Source organism: Perca flavescens, chromosome 17 (genome assembly GCF_004354835.1).
Source record: "Perca flavescens isolate YP-PL-M2 chromosome 17, PFLA_1.0, whole genome shotgun sequence".
In the NCBI taxonomy this organism is placed as follows: Eukaryota; Metazoa; Chordata; class Actinopteri; order Perciformes; family Percidae; genus Perca; species Perca flavescens.
The window spans coordinates 22,288,455-22,305,406 of record NC_041347.1 but is presented as its reverse complement, the minus strand read 5'-3'; the positions used below and the strand labels follow the sequence as shown (position 1 = coordinate 22,305,406).

Genomic DNA, 16,952 nt, shown 5'->3' with positions numbered 1-16,952 from the left:
CACCAAACATACAACTTATCTTTCACTGATGCAGTATGTGTGCAACAAAATGCAAATATATCAACTAATGTAAGTATCCATATAAATATCTATTTTGCTCTTTCTCTGGAGACATGCACCCATGCACCTGGCTTCAAGCTCCCAAAGTGTGGCATCATCTGAGATCCATGGATTGGATGGATCTGAAGGCGTGAGGAAGGGGTCGTATTCGACGTACTGCTCTGTGTAGGCCAGCAAACTGTTTTTTTGAGGAGAAACAAAGAAATCATGCAGTATTAATGACAGGAATCTGTATCACTGGTGGAAATTTGACATATATTATAATCTAGTTATCACATCTGCTCCATACCTTTCTGTGAGTCATTATGAATGAGTTGTCTATGTGTAAGATTTAATTAACGAAAGGCAAGGTGAAGTCCTCCTTTAGATTGAAAGCCAAACAAGAGGGACTGGCCCTAGAGAACTCTTTGCTGAATCCTCCTCTCTTGTAAGTGAAGGAAATGACAAATCAACACTTTGTGTGCCATCCAGTATCTGGTATCGTCAGCGCTGACACCCACTAAAGGAATTGTCTGGGTCCAATCACTCTCCAAGGTCATCTGAGCTCTTAACTCCACGCCATGTTAGGCCGTTTAAAGGCTCAATAAACAAATCAATGGCTAAACTGAATAAAGAACCAAATAACATCGCTCACCTCTCCGCCACTTTGGACATTTTCAGTCGATGCCTGTCTAATTGTAATTGCCAAAATGTGATCTGAAACCATAGCAGATAACAATTAGCATACATTAGTCACCACAAGAAATTGCAGTTTGCATATATATATATATATATATATATATATATATACTATACGTAATGAAATTCCATTATTAGCTCAGTATTTTGCAAACTAATTAAAGGAAATGTACATCATTTTTATTATTTTACTTTATGTGTGCACTTAAAACTGTATTACATTGTACTTAATTATGTACATCTAAGGATACTCAATGCAATTATTGCATACCAAAAACAATTAACTATAAAGTTACAGATGACAAATAAGAACTACAATTACAATTTCAGTGCTAGCATTAGTCTCGCTTGCCAGACCTTCCTCCACAGTGCTGCGGAGGAGGGTCTGGCTAGTCCACACAGCATTCCGGGATGGGAGAAAAACGTGCTCCGGTTTATTGGCATTTCTTTAAACCAATCACAATCATCTTGGGCGGTGCTAAACGCCGAGCAGAGCCAGGGCGCTGCTGCAAAGTAGCCTCGGGAAGAAACTTGTTTTGGTTGAACGTGTGACCTATGTTCAAAAGTTGTTGTAGTCGTGCAACAGAAAACTCAGACTGGACAGATAGTCTAGGTAACTGTCTTGATTAACCCTGCAGAGATCTGAGGATCAGTTAACCATAGTCCTCATAAATCCACCTAAGTTTAAAACACCAACACAAAGAAAGCGGAAGGTAACGAAAGGAGTGAAATCCAGCGGAATTATCGGCATGCAACATGCAATCCCGGAATGGAACATCGTGGATATAGACTATGCTAACATTGACTTTAAATCGTCAAAATCCTATCTGTAATAGTAGAGCGCCACCTGCAGGTCTAACCTGTTCCTGCAGTTCTTCTTCTGTAGGCTGCTTGGCCTCTGGGGCGGGGGTGTGGGTTGGGCTGTGGGTACGGATATCATTCTGCAGCCCATACACAGACTGAGGCGACAAAAAACATGTTAAAATACTAGCAATAGCCTTATAGCTGCTGACAAGCACAGGAAGGAAGATTAAGCCTGCTGTTTATGTCTGTGTTACAGTGTAAAAATCAACCCTGACCTTAAAAGAAAGGTGTATTAATGAGAAAATCTACTGTACCTTTCTGGTTTTGTGGGGATTTTTCATTCTGGATGACTTCTTTATGTCAACTTCTGTTGTATTCACACATCCTGGCTATAAGAAGAGTGAGGAGGAAATTGAGTTAATTCAGCTTAAATTTAATTATTACAACTTCAGCTGTTTATGCGTTGCCCTCTAGCATAGCTCTGCCACAAACTGTGAAGGTGCAATTTTGACACCATAATATGAGTTTAAGGTGATCAAATCCAATATGTTTGGCTGGGGAGGGAAGTGATTTTGAGATGTCTCTGGGACAGTGTGTCAGATGCTGGTTAATTAAACATGGAAGGTGCCAATTCTAGCAAAACTAGTAAACCAGCGGAAAATCAGAGTCTTAGTGTGCAAATTTTGGATGATTGAACAAGTGGCCTAATCTAGGTCTCTTCCAGAAACACAGGGCTGAGAAGCTTACTGTGAAATTTGAATTAATATTGATTATGTTGCTTGCGTAGGACGCATAAATTAAAATTATTTTTTAATTAAGCATGGAGCAGTGGCTTTCAGAGAAACACAGCATAGGAGACCCTTTAACCTCAGGGGGAAAATAAATGCTAATGCTAAACAAGTATGTATAAACAAAGAGCAGCAGTGAAGCTGATGTGTTATGACAGTTATTGATGTGGCATTTAATGTGTATGGCAGAGGAATACACGCGGGAACATTTACAGTGTGTTCACCTCTTTACACCATTCATGCATTAGCTTATGTATACATTACATGAAGTGCATAACATTTTCAAAACATTGTTTCTTTGTCAAACAGCTTGATGCATCGCCACTGCCTTGAAATGTGTGGGATCGATTAAAATAGCCCAGAGAGCATAAATTATATCTACAGTATGTCATTTTGCTTCTGTGTGTGTGTGGTGCAGAGTGATCAGTGTGGAATTACTTTTTCAATATCATTCACTTTTGCAGGAACAATTAAGATGATGTTGATAATGTCAGCAATGATATCGGTAACAGCAAAGGTGACGATGACGACAACATCAGTAATTCCACTCACCACTGGTCTGTGCACGTCCCAGAATGCTCTTTCCTGACTGTCGAGAATTTTCCTCTCAATTTTGTCTCTTTTCTTATCCACTCTGAGGAACAAAAAGGGAGCTCAGAACTGTTTTTACAGAGCACGTAGCTCTTTGCAACACACGTACGATGCATTCACTCCATCACATCTTTAATGTGCAGTTCATCTGTGAAGTTGTGTGCTGGTAATTACAGGCAAGTTGTAGTAAACCACTTTAATTCATGTCAGAATGAGGGTGTAAGAGGACTCACTCATAATGGCTCAATGCGTGTGTGGTTCTTATAGAAACCTACTTCGCTTGTGCTTCTGCTTGCATAAAAATGAACTCCCATTTCCTGGCGAAAGCTCTCTGTAGCCTTGCTAAGCTCTCCTGCAAGTAAAACAAAGAACAATAAATGGGGAATAAAAGGTTTTTGAGGGATCTGGGCTGATTATGTTTACTGCGCATGATGTGTTCAGTGCACGGCTGTACACCATCTTTAATGGTCCCTGCTCACATACATTGAGAAAAGCCCCTGAGTAACCCAGTGATTCATTTAATAGCTTAGGTGAAAGGAAAGTTACAAATGATGCAGTGGCACACAGGAAAACAGTGTCAGTATGAACAGATATGTGAAGAGGGGAGTGCTGACACTAAACAATCTCTTTCACTTACCGCTTCATAGTCTGCAAGCTCCAGACGTGCTTTATTTTGCATTGTTCTTTTGCAGAGGTAAACAGCTAAGAGACAGAGAGACAGAGAAATTGGTAATAGAGGGATCACAGCTGGGTTTTAACAGCCTTAAGTGGCCCTGCATTTACTCATTTAATCCTCTCAACTGCACATTTAAACTGGCCTGCAAATCACAAAGGTCATTGGCTGTGCATGGTTTCTGAGCGCCTGTTACAGTGTATGTATGTGTGTGTGTGTGTGTGTGTGTGTGTGTGTGTGTGTGTGTGTGTGTGTGTGTGTGTGTGTGTGTGTGTGTGTGTGTGCGTGTGTGCGTATGTGCGTGCATGTGAGTGTGCGTGCGTGTGTGTGTGTGTGGGGGGGGGGGGTGATTTTGATCTCTTTCTGTACTATCATCATCCCTTCATCCCTTTGTTAACTGACCATTATGTGGAAGCTTCATTATGCCATTACACTGTTTTCATTAAGGGGCATCATTCCTGTGAATCAGTTGCTACATCTGAGACACTCTAACTTCCCCTAGCACTCACAGGATTATTCTCACAGCGGGCATTAGCCCTTTTCCTCGTCCTATAACTCAAGCAACAAATGAAAGACCTGCAAGGCTGTGTGGCTATTTGCTCAAATCATTTTTGGCATTATCAACGTGTTTATCTCCGCTCTGCTGTAAACATTGAAAAGCTCATCCCTGTATCATTAGTAAAACCATCAGCCAAATGTTGCATGCATACAAACATATCCTTGGTTTCCTTCACTGTAATCAGTCTGTATCAGTCAGAGCAGGGGCGTAGCACTAAATTCTGGACCCTGTAGATATGCATTTTCTATGGGCCCCTCCCCGCATCCACAGCTATTCATTCTAGCATATTTTTGGGTCCTCCACACATGAGGGCCCTGGGTACTCAATCCCCTTTTACCCCGAGTCTGACGCCCCTGAGTCAGAGAGTATATGACTCAGGCAATTGACTGAGGTAAATAGAAAGCATACAGTTATTGCATGCCAACTGCGCTATAACTGATTCTAACTGTGGTCCAAGCATCAAAAACGAAATGCGAGTTTATGTTATTACATAATATCTTCATACTGCAGTTGCATTATTTGTGTTTAATCTTTTGAACTTTTGGTAACATCCACAGCAAATGCACTACACAAACAATCTGCATCATTAGCCCTATATAAGACCAGAACAGCTCTCTCACCATAGTCTGTGTTTTCTGGTTCCCAGCAGTTTGATGGCCAAAAGTATGGAGTCTAAAGGGAAAAACAGGTCATTAAGAAACAAAACTTTGAAATAGTTCAGCTAACCACACTGTGTTTTGAATCAAAGTGTGCACTGTCATGCAATGTGGGCACACAGTCACAGCCCTGCATCTGTCACAATAAAACATTTTGTTGTATAATGGGCTCAGCATAACATCTAAAGCACATAAGCTCCTTTCAGCGAGCACTGAGAGCAGACACCAGCATGAATCTTAACCCTCCTCAGGCATTACTGTATGGACTGGCTTCAGATGAAAACCGATTACACCTAAAGAGCAATGTGAAGCCTGCTACACACAACACAAACAGCCTCAGGCATTGATTAACTTCACTTAGTTCTGTGCTGCACACTCACGGGAGCTCGCTGGGTGCAAAATCACTTAAACTGTCAATCCCACTACTGACATTCAGAGTGATGTGTTTTTTGTCACTCTGACAAACAGAACCTGTATTATGATTACAACTCCTAATCATTGTTTTGACTCAGCATATCACACAAAGGCACTTTAAAAGATCTATCATGACTGCAGCTTTTAGAGTTGGAAATTTGACATGTGTGAAGGGATTTTTGTACTTTATTTTCAACATCAAGGAATGAGCTATAGATGTTTTATATAAAATGACAATACAGAATATATTTGTAATTTTTCTCTATGAAATCTCCGGCAAACTCTGTATCACTCAATTCTGTCTGTCATTTTTTGTGATTGTTGTAGGCAAAAATCCTTGATTAACTTGCCAAAACTGCGGGAACTTGCAAAAACTGTGGTTTGATGAAAAAGAGAAAAAAAAGCGATTCCCCCAACACCCATAGACAGTATATATAGAATGGACCAACAGATCCCGTTGCTCTGGACGGAGACCAGTGAAGGATATTAGAAGCACTTTTCCGGTGAGCGCTGAGCGATACTGCGCAGCCTCCAACTGACAGAGACAACGTAAATGTGAAGTGAGCAACCTGTCTGAAAGTTGTAAGTCTTCTGGTAGCTGTACCAGGAGAAATCTCAATCATTCCCAATCTTGCAGAGATGGAGAGCGTAGGTATATGTAAGGAGATAACATAGGCACAGGCTAATTATTGCTAACTAAAATGCTAGTTAACATTAGTAATTAAACTTAAACAGCAAACGTAAGTCCAAACTGCCTGCGAGCTTCTCCTGTACTATACGGTAATTCCTCTACTATGTGACACAATTGTTAGCCTATTTTTATAAAAACGTCTGCTACAGAGCCATAACATGAGGTACAAGGTAATGGAGCCTTTTATGTATTGTTGTGTTTCTTTAGAAATAAACAATGGACAAATAGAGTCTTTAAACCCTTCAGATGTAAATTTATTCGCTGTCAAAGTGATGTCAAAATGAATGGCAGTCAATGGGAAGCTAACTGCAGGTGATCTTTTTGTAGCATCAAAATGGCGCCATAGGAGGTTTGAGTTGTGAAGCAAAGCTTACCCCCTTGCCAACACCTGCTTTTCAATGATGTTCACGTCGCGTAATTACGTCACTTCATAACGTTCCCATGATAACAGGGGAAAATGGCTGCTCTTGTGTGTAGTAAGTAAGTAAACGCAAAACTTTTAAACTTTCTGCTAAGATATATGTATATAAATGCGGGGATTATGAAATCATGAAAGCCCCACATATTTTGCGCAGAAATTGGCAATTTATGCAGCAAAAGTGCGGCGTATTTGAAAAAATGCGGCCCCTGCATAAATATGTGGACTTTGGCTAATTATGCATTGAATTGTGCGATCACATAATCACGTTTTTCTGGAGGGACTGTATAGCCTGTTTAAAAATTATCCGTGTGAAGGGTTTCTTCTTCAGTAGGTCTTTTTTAAACGTTACCGTAATTGTACTACTACTAATAATAATAATAGAGACTAATAGAGATCCTTCAAGACAAATAAGAATCGGAGCATTACTATTACTATTCTTACCTGAAACCTATAGAAAGTACCATCATCTTTGAGAGTGAGGACGTGGTCTGAGATGGGGAAGAAGTAACCATGTGCAGCCATCAGAGTTCCTAGGTGAAGAGCCTCCACTGGAAAAAACACAGACATAAAGTCCATTTACAACTCGGTGTACTCCAGGTACAGGTGTATTCAGTTTTCCCAGTAATATTGTTCAACAGCACAACTTTATCTTCATGTATATAAAACAGTCACAAATACATACTGTGTGGGCAGGAAGGTTTTGTCTTTCACAAGTTTAATTCAACTGTCCTGCAGATATGATATGGCTATTCTGTGCTCTGAAGGAAATGTGTTAGTAAAAAAAACATTCTAAAAGAGTGAGTATAAAGTAAGAACTGAAAAATTATAGATCTTTAATTTGGATTTCATCTTAAGCCTAAAAATGTCACTTTTCTAGTAATAGTTTTGCATTTTCAGGTTTAAAGGAATAGAGTGACAAAATATGCTTAGTTGCTTGCTTGTGGGGAAAGAAGTCTGACACATAACCTAACATAAAACGTCAAATTGTTGTTGTTTTTCCACTTCAGTTTTTGTAGAGATTAGGCAAATTAGATATGTATGTAATTCCATGAGCTTCAGGTGCTGCTGGGTGGATTTTGTTATCATTTGACAGAGCCAAGCTGTTTCCTCATTTCCAGGCATTGCGCTAAGCTAAGCGGATGCTTGCTGCTGCCTTATGTAGCCTTATGTAAACTGATATGAGAGCGGTATCAACCTCATCATCTAACTCTCCACCAAAGAACGAATAAGCTTTGAGGATCAGGATAATAAGGCCCGTAATATAAATTCTGATTTATCTTTATTCAGTTTATACTGAGGCATTAAAAGATAAACCTGCTTTGGGATCCCACTCTTTCAATTAAAGAAGACTATTTGATTATCCTGCAATCAATAGTTCCTCATCACAGATCCTCAGGCGGCATACTGTGTTTATTGTCACACAAGATATTTAACTTTATTCACCTTTAAATTCATCTTTGACAAAATGTCCAGAATGAACACCATGGACCTGAATAAGAAATTGCTGCTCTAATAGAAGAATAGGCAGGTCTCAAATCCAACCAAGCAGCACAACGGGAGGTCTTGCTGATTAGCCCATCTTCAGCCAGTAAGACGGAACTCATCAGTTAAATCTCCTGGTGTTGTGCTTCATGGTGTCAACATCTATTATTCATGTTTATAATTGTGTTTTGACAATTCTTTGTGACTTTTTTTGGTCATTATGAACAGTATAGAAAACAGTATGTACATGTTTCATACAGTTGTGTCCCTGTCTATTTCTGCCATGTACAGTACTTTGGTTATTTATTGAATGTTTAGTGTAAAGCCCAGGGGGTTAGCCCAGCAGTAAACTGTGATCTTACTGTAACACACTAATAAGCTAACAGACACAAAGGTTGAATTGCTTGAAATAGTTTAAATATGCAGAGTTATGAATGCTTTAACAGGAGCTTATAATGTATGCATGCATAAAATATTCACATCTCTGTTCTCTTGCTCTCTAAAACACACACACACACACACACACACACACATCCATATATCCACACTGTGTGTGTGTGTGTGTGTGTGTGTGTGTGTGTGTGTGTGACTGGAATTTATTAATAAATGATGAGTCATACGTTATTTAAACCTGTTTACTTATAAACACATACCTTTCTCCTTATCAACTGCACTATTTTTTAGAGCAATAACACACCAACATATAATATGCAATAAATTATATATATATATATGCACTATTTTTTACAGCAATAACACACCAACATATAATATGCAGTAAATTATATATATATATAATTTACTATATATATATAATTTACTGCATATTATATGTTGGTGTGTTATTTAACCAGAAAAAGAAAGAGTACTTTCTGTCAAGTAACTGATTTTTCTAAATCCCCAAAACAGTCCTGCCACTCCATTGTCTGCAAAGTCTGTTATTTTTGCTAATTTTAATTTAGGAAATCACCCAGCACATTTTAAAAGGTGAATACAGCCAATTAGATCAAGCTGAACAGCAAGTGCTAATTTAGTATCCAGTACAAATATTTGTGTATAGAAACTATACAGTATGATTGGCCCAAAAAAATAATTGCAAATCAGACTAATGTGATGGAGGGTTTTCGGAGGGATAAAAAGATTGTTATGTTGTTGCTTGTAAGAGTCTATAAAGATCAATTCCTTGTAGCAAGGGAGCTTCAGGCTTACATTTTACATATCGCAGGCTTTTCTATAAGCTTTATAGCTGGCTAAACCTTGGACTGGAATTAGTCAAGTTGTCAAGACAGGCCAGCCTTGAAGTCCGGGGGGAAAACACCCTTTGATTTCATCATATTACCAGCTCGGTGCCAAATACCCAGCAGTTTGGAGCCCTGCCAAGTTGAGTGTGGGAGTATTCTTCCAGCTGAGCTTGATCTAAAGACAACGTAAGAGATTCTGTATTTGTAGTTTTGATTATTTTGATTATTATTGTTTGCACTACACAGTATGCGCTGTTTGGAGAAGCTCAGATGATCAAGAATCTTTGCTTAAATGGTGGAAAGGACTCAAGTAGCCTACTGTACTTAAGAGTAAATTTGAGTATTTCTATTGTATGCTTCTACTCAATTGCATTTTACAGGAAAATACTGTGTCTTTAGTTTCTAGTTACTTTTCAAAAAAAGCATATAATGGGATTATGAAATACTATGAATTGTTAAAGATTTAACCAATGGTTCCCAACCTTTTTTGGATTGTGACCCCTTACAAAAAAAAAAAAAAAAAACAGTGTCTGGTTGGAGTTGCCATGTTTCAGATGTCTGAGTTGTGGATCAGAACTTTACTTTTCTTGCTTTCTTCCCCATTAATTATCTCACAACCGCTCCAATTTATCGTGTGACCCTTTAACTGGGGCCCAATCCCCAGCTTGGGAACCACTGGACTAAGTTGTGTAAAAAGGAGTTAAAACTAGTTCCACCTTAAACAGTAAAATGCTACTTAATTATGCATCAATGCACCCGTATAAACACAAATTAACAATGATGTCAAATGTTATAAGATATCAGTCACAGGGGCCATTTACCTTTACTTTTGATACTTAAAGTATTTTATGTATATAGTATATTTTTAATGCAGCCCTTTGAGGTTGTTGTTTTGGTACTTTTACTTAAATAAATGATCTGAATACTTGTTCCATCACTGGTTTTAATCAACTAAGGAGTAGGAGATAGTGGATTTATACTTTACAAATGTGCAACTGAACTATTAGAAGACTGGTGAAAGAATAATACCACTATTTCATAGATCCACACTTCAAAGAAAGTTACAGACTTTTATACATCTAGATGCCAGAGTAGCAGAGGACATAGGCGTGATCTCAAGAGACTGAAAAAGATCATTTAAAGCAGGGGTCTCAAACTCGCGGCCCGTGGGACGATAGTTTGTGGCCCCCGCTTTAATATGAAAGTTTAATGTTAGTGCGGCCCGCGAGTTTGATATGTATGGTACTTTACAGTGTTGTGTGCGGAGCTGAACAAACCTACCAATCACGGTGGGGTATATGGCTCTCGGGGGCAACAACAGAACACGGCAACAACCCTCCCAGAAGTGCAGACAATTCACCCCCGCGGGTCAACTACATAACGCCAAAGTGTCTACGTTGGTAGGATTAGCAAATAAAATGCCTTCTCCTAAAGCTAAAAACCCCATACGCAGCGGTGGAAGCTACAAGTTCATGTCGCTGACCAAGCCGTGGAACCGGTCCTCGCTGTCGCATCTCCACCAGCGGTAGGGCTCCGAACCGGCCACGGCTCGCCTCGGAGAGCCCCACTCGGTGCCGTGTGTGTGTGTGTGTGTGTGGGTGTGTGTGTGTGTGTGTGTGTGTGTGTGTGTGTGTGTGTGTGTGTGTGTGTGTGTGTGTGTGTGTGTAAGTAAAGAGAGAGAATGGGAGAAGTTTGTGTGAGGTGGACCTGGTCACCACAGACCCAGATCTTCTCAGCTGTTACTACTGTCATATGCTGCACTGTCTCTTCATGTGGCACATTATGTTTGGCACATTGTATGGGTCACTTCTTATATCATAACAAGGTAATACAATGTGTAATCAAGTGATGACTGATTAACAGTAATGCAAATGCTAAATGCCCTAATACCTGTTGATACTACAACAATGCAGAGTATAGGCTCTTAACCTTGGAGTTTTGCACATATCATGCATAAGACTCAATTTCTCCATTTCTTTGCACAAAACTCTCCAGAAAGTGCCATTTCACGGTTTATTTTTAAATTTTTTTTCCCCTGGGGGGTATACCCCCGGACCCCCCTAGAAAGAGCCCCTCCACATAACAAATCACAATTTATATATATTTATATACATATATATATATACACACACACGTCAATGGCACTTAGAGAGTTAATATGAGGTCTCTCTCTCTGACAAAATAAATCAAAGTGATGCGTACGCGGCGGGATAAAAGAATATAAATAATAACAAATAAAGAGATTTGAGAAGGTTGGAATTTTTTTAACAAAGCTTTTCTTGTGGAAAACTTGATGCGGCCCAGCCTCACCCAGACTCTGCCTCCAGCGGCCCCCAGGTAAATTGAGTTTGAGACCCCTGATTTAAAGGGTTTTACTGCAAGAGTGACTCTTGAGTCTGATGAGGAGGAGGTTTAAAGGAGGTTGGAGGAGAAGACCAGAACCATTATATAGAACAGTATGAAGCCTTTCCATGTTGATGTCCTCCCTCATACATCATTTTACCATCTGGTGTTCCACAGAGCAGATTAGGTGTTCTTTCATATGCAATGCACATCCTTAATAACACATGGGTACACACTCACTGACAGCTTGACAGTTTTTTGTCAATATCCTGTTGTAATAAATGTGACTATTTAATAGTGTTGTTTAGTCATGTTAAATTTTTTGATTGTTGCTGTTTGACAACTATATTCCCCCCACAGGGATCTAAATTATTATGTACTAAATTACTACTGTATGTATAAATATACTGTATGTATCAGTGGTGGCTGGTGACTCAAAATATTGGGGAGGACAGGAAGAAAACCAAACCCTGCATCATGTTATTTTATACAAGTTGGCTACTTATCCCTTATCTCTACCTTCTTCTGTTCAACTGAAAATGAAGCAGTAAAACAATTAGAATCAGAATCCGGGTTATGTTTGTATGTATGTATGTATGTATGTATGTATGTATGTATGTATGTATGTATGTATGTATGTTTTTGGAGCAACACAGCTTAATTTATTCACTTTTTCTCATTTTCTCACTCATACATGCATGCACAGATGTTCATAGATGCATTCAGAACATATTGTGTTTCCCACCTTCCAGTCTCACAAGCTCATTTATCCAGCTAATACCATACAGTATATGGCTAATAATTATTAGAACACTTTAAGGTTGTCAACATTTTGCAGAAAAAGTATAAAGTGAAGATATTTTATTTCACAGTTTCCTTTGCACAAGGAGGATTTGCTTTTGAATTGGGCAATGAAAACCACTATAAATTGTTTTACTATACAATGCCATACTATTTATTTTATCAATAACATGATCTAATTTATACCCCTGGGAGAGGGATTTATTTTCAGGCAGGTCCAAGGTCAGAAGAGCAGCAGAGTGATGCTGGAGCTGATTAGGTTTTTACAACCCTGCTTGCCTAATTGAAATGATAATACTGCAAAGATAATTCATACTCTTCCCTTAGTGATTCTGTGAGTAAATTAGTCCATAGTCCATTAACCCTTGTGAACCTAAGGCTGTTTTTGCTGGATTTTCACTTCCTTCATTTACAGGCTCATGCCATTGTTAATGTACTGTTATTGTATGCATGCCTGCCATACAGTATATTGATAATGCAAAACAAAAAATAATTTTCATGCATTCTGTCACTTCTGTTTGTTTTTCTTTGTCTTATAGGATGAACAGATTTTGAGATTTTCCCACCACAGTTCCCATCATGCTTTGGGTGATGTAAACAGGAAGTATAATGTTTAGTCAGTTAGCTACGGGCTACACTAAGCCCTATCTTTTAAGCTTCACATTTACATTTTGGTGGAAATGGAGAGTCATGCAGAATTAGCTTCTATCAGTTCCTGTTTGCTCTTTAACCAAAGATATACAGACAACAATCAACTAGATAAGGCCTACTTTTTAAACTGCAGAAAACATCTGCATATGCTCCACATATCTGGAACAAACTCCCAGAAACCTGTAGGTCCGCTGCAACTCTCAGTTCTTTTAAATCTAAGCTAAAGACCTATCTTTTTGATGTTGCTTTTCTTTAAATAATCTATTTTATTAACTTTAATTTCTTATACTGCACTGTAACTTTTATTCTTATACTGCACTATCAATTTTATTCTTGTCTTTTAATGTTTTTAATTTGTTTATTATTGTTTTTTAATTGTTTTCTAACTGCTCTTTAATGTTTTATGTAAAGCACTTTGAATTGCCCTGTTGCTGAAATGTGCTATATAAATAAAGCTGCCTTGCCATGCCTTGCCTTAATAAATATGAGACCAGAGGTGAAGTTAAAATGTCTTTTTTGTATAATTTACAATTGGATTTATGGATGTTTATCCGTGATGTATTATGGATACTCATATCCCTGTAAAGAATAAATCATGCTGGTACCAATTCAAAGTGGTTCAATGTTAAAATCCCTTTTTCTAGGTCAGTTTTGAGATCACTGATGAATAACTAAGTAAAGCATTATCTGCAGCGTCCACAAAGTTGGAGATCATGTCAACCTGTGGCTCCTCATTCACATTTATCCTCTCAATGTTTGCAATCCCTTAGTGAGCTGTCTGAACTGCACATTAATGCATGTTGATAAATCAAGTCTGGGCCACCCTGAACGCGGTAAGCAGTTAATTCCAATAGTTCCTTTGCCAGATAAACCAATTGGCTTGAGAAATACGATAAATTATAATGATGTGTAATGGTCTGAATTGTGATACAAATATAATGACAAAGAGTTACACTTGCAAAACATTCTACTAAAATGTCCCAAAAGACATCTAACACTTTTGAGAAGAACTTAAGAGGAAGAAATTTGTGCCAGTTAATCAAATTCAGTATTGAAGGAAAATAGGATTGGGGTCTACAAAGATTGCTAAATAGGATGATAATGTGTTAATCTGGAATGTGTCAGTATGTAATCTGTTGTTAAATGTTTTTTTAAAACTCCCAATCCCCAGTCAACTTTGATATAAACTCATGTGCCTTTGCATAATAAACATGCTGCTATTGTTCTGGAAGCCAAATTAATTGCATTTCACATAGCTGTGTTTGTCAGCCCCACCAAGAGGTGTTCTGTGCCTTAGTTTTGCATAGCACTCTGTTCACCACCGCAGGGCAATTGCCAGCTTGCTCTGCGTCTGTCTTAGAGTCTTAAAGGACAGAGAACATCTGGTTGTTGATACATTTTCAGACTCTTCAGTTATAAAATTGATGTTTTTGACGATTTTGATCAGGAATACTATTATGGAAGAGCATTTTCAATATTGCAGGTGACACAAAATGTAACACTACAAATGTCAATTTTGCTTGAGAGAACTACATATGTGTTATTGCCAGGCCTAAGTAAAAAGCGCAACAAAAAATGAAAATTCTTGGCTGAGTTTAGCACATGAAGCATGACAGGCTTTTTTTGTTGTTGATAGTTTATCTTTTTTTTTATCAAATCAGAGATGTCCCGATATACATATATTATAAATCACAGTGCTGTCTGAGGCCTGAGGCATAATCTCTAGGGCAAATTTAAATGTCTGAATAGTTTATCGACGTCAATGAAAGGACAAAAGAGAAAAAAAGCTTTCTGTCCACTCTGGAAAGTTCAACTGATCTCAAACATTGTAGAGGAGTTTTATCATGATCTAACTGCTTCCTTGTACCCTTAAAGTCATATACACATACACATAAATAAGTGCGTGCATAAAAACCTGTCTGATATAAAGTGACAAATTGACACAATTGACAAAAGAAAGACAGGCAGATCCTTGCATACAAATGAAACAACACACAAAGGAATTGTGAGTTGATGAGTCAGCGGAGTCTTGCAACTACGAACTGGCTAAAATACTGAGGCACACACTAAAGCAGACAAACACCCCCACACATAAACACTCCAATATCCATGTAAACACACACCTGCAGTACACACACAAAAACCCAAAACTCAGAAAAGATTAAGATTGTTTTCCACATTTTTAGCTTACCATCTTTAATGCAATCAAGCAACCAGTATGGTGTCAGGTTTATGTCATATCTCGCGAGTGCGATAAAACATGCTCACAAGCAAATTGTATTATTTCACACGCGCAGATATTACTCTTTGCACACCTATTCAACCATCAAGAGTTGTACAGGCAGCTGCAAGCGTGAAACAAAACCTAGCAAGAGGCAAAGAATGGCACCTGCGTGGTTAAAACTAAGCAGCACGCGCACAGAGCAAGCAAAGCAGTTTTGTCTTTATGTGCAGGCCGGATTTAGGCTATTCAGTTTGATAAATCCCACGGTAAATTGGCTGGTTTACTAAACAGGGAGGGACTGTTTTAAATAGTCTATTTTTTGTATTTCAAGAGCGTATTGCTCCACAATATGAATACAGATTGGTCACTTATTTTGTTGTATAATCACAATATTACAGTAGCAGTGGAACAGCTGATTTTTTTGGGGCTGGGGGAGAGCACAGCCTACTAACAGTCTATGAGAGAGAGAGAGAGAGAGAGAGAGAGACGTTCAATCTCAGAACGGTGTGCAACGGTGTAGACTGTAAATATTTAGTCTATGTTTGAGATAGCTTATGTTTTCTCTCGTTTGGTGGGTGTGTCTCGGCTCGTTTCACAGCTGATACTCAATCAGCAGAGTCTGTAATAAAACATTTACAGACAAAAAACAATTTTTTTTTACTATGCAGCCATACCCGACTCTAATAAAAAGGCAGAAAAGGGGTCGAAAATCCAGCTGTTCCACTTAGCTCCTCCCTCTAGAGGCCTGGAGAACTTCCGTTGTGGAATCTAGATGTAACGTTTTTCTTTTGCATTTGTTTTCGGGGTTTGTGTGCTTTTCTTTTTGCATCGTTTTTTATTCGCATCGCGTTTATGTATTTGGTTGTGTTGTGTGTATTTGCATCGCGTTTGCTGAATGCTGCGCATGTGTTGTCAAATTAATGAAGTTGTTTTTCTTTTTGCATCGTTTCTTTTTTCGGGGTTTGCTTTTCTTTTTGCATCGTTTTTTAATTGCAGCGCGTTTGTATATTTGGTTGTGTTGTATGTATATGCAGCGCGTTTGCTGAATGCTGCACGTGTTGTCAAATTAATGTAGTTGTTTTCTTAATTTGCTCGTGTTTTGTCTATTTGCATGTGTTTTCTGAAGTGCAGGGCGTTTGCCCGTGTCGGCCACCGTAAGTTTAACCTGCCCACTTTTGATTCTATGTGCAATGAGAGGCTCAACTAATTATTTGACAACTCCCTCAAGACAGTCTAGTTCTAGGCACTTTATCACACTGGAATAAAATAAGAATAAGAAAGATAAAAGGAGGAATAAGAACAAGAATTACAGTGTCTGCTGTAGCTCAAGGAAACAAAAAGACAGATAAAAGAAACATGCAGATTTGTGAACTTTAATATACAGGTTATAAAATTATATATATATATATATATATATATATATATATATATATATATATATATATATATATATATATATATTATAGGTGTTACGATGGTCTTTTGATTAGCCTTTTGGGAAAGTGCTGACATGTAACATGAGTTGGGTGTGTTTGTGTGATGCTGATAACGCAGATTTGTAGGTGTGTGAGATTAATTCAGGAGATTGTTGGAGGAAGCAAGGAGCCTTGAGTATTTAAATAAACATTGCCATCAACTAAGAAGAGCTACAAAGATTATTTTAGATGATGGGTTTCCATCTCGGGAGGATGTTTGGAGGATATAAGCAGGAAGTATAATGTTGCCATGGAGTTAGTTACCATTAGTTTGGTAGCTGTGGGCTACAACTTGAGCTCTGTTTTTTAGCCTATATGTGTCCCCTTGCCATGTGTAAACCTCAATATACATCCGGAATGAGTCAGAACATCTTCACGTAGGCGCATAGTCTAGAATGGG

General features: G+C 38.4%; 1 protein-coding gene across 1 annotated transcript in view; it reads right to left on the bottom strand.

Moving 5' to 3' along the window:
- Positions 1 to 16,952, bottom strand: part of rgs7a (regulator of G protein signaling 7a) — a 60,784-nt gene that overhangs the window by 4,724 nt on the left and 39,108 nt on the right. The window contains exons 5-13 of the mRNA XM_028603583.1: positions 6,777 to 6,883; positions 4,774 to 4,825; positions 3,559 to 3,623; positions 3,197 to 3,273; positions 2,883 to 2,964; positions 1,857 to 1,931; positions 1,599 to 1,697; positions 695 to 756; positions 128 to 238 (exon numbers count right to left, since the gene is read on the bottom strand). Of these exons, the coding sequence (XP_028459384.1) occupies positions 128 to 238; positions 695 to 756; positions 1,599 to 1,697; positions 1,857 to 1,931; positions 2,883 to 2,964; positions 3,197 to 3,273; positions 3,559 to 3,623; positions 4,774 to 4,825; positions 6,777 to 6,883 (730 nt within the window). The remainder of the gene's footprint in view (positions 1 to 127; positions 239 to 694; positions 757 to 1,598; positions 1,698 to 1,856; positions 1,932 to 2,882; positions 2,965 to 3,196; positions 3,274 to 3,558; positions 3,624 to 4,773; positions 4,826 to 6,776; positions 6,884 to 16,952) is intronic.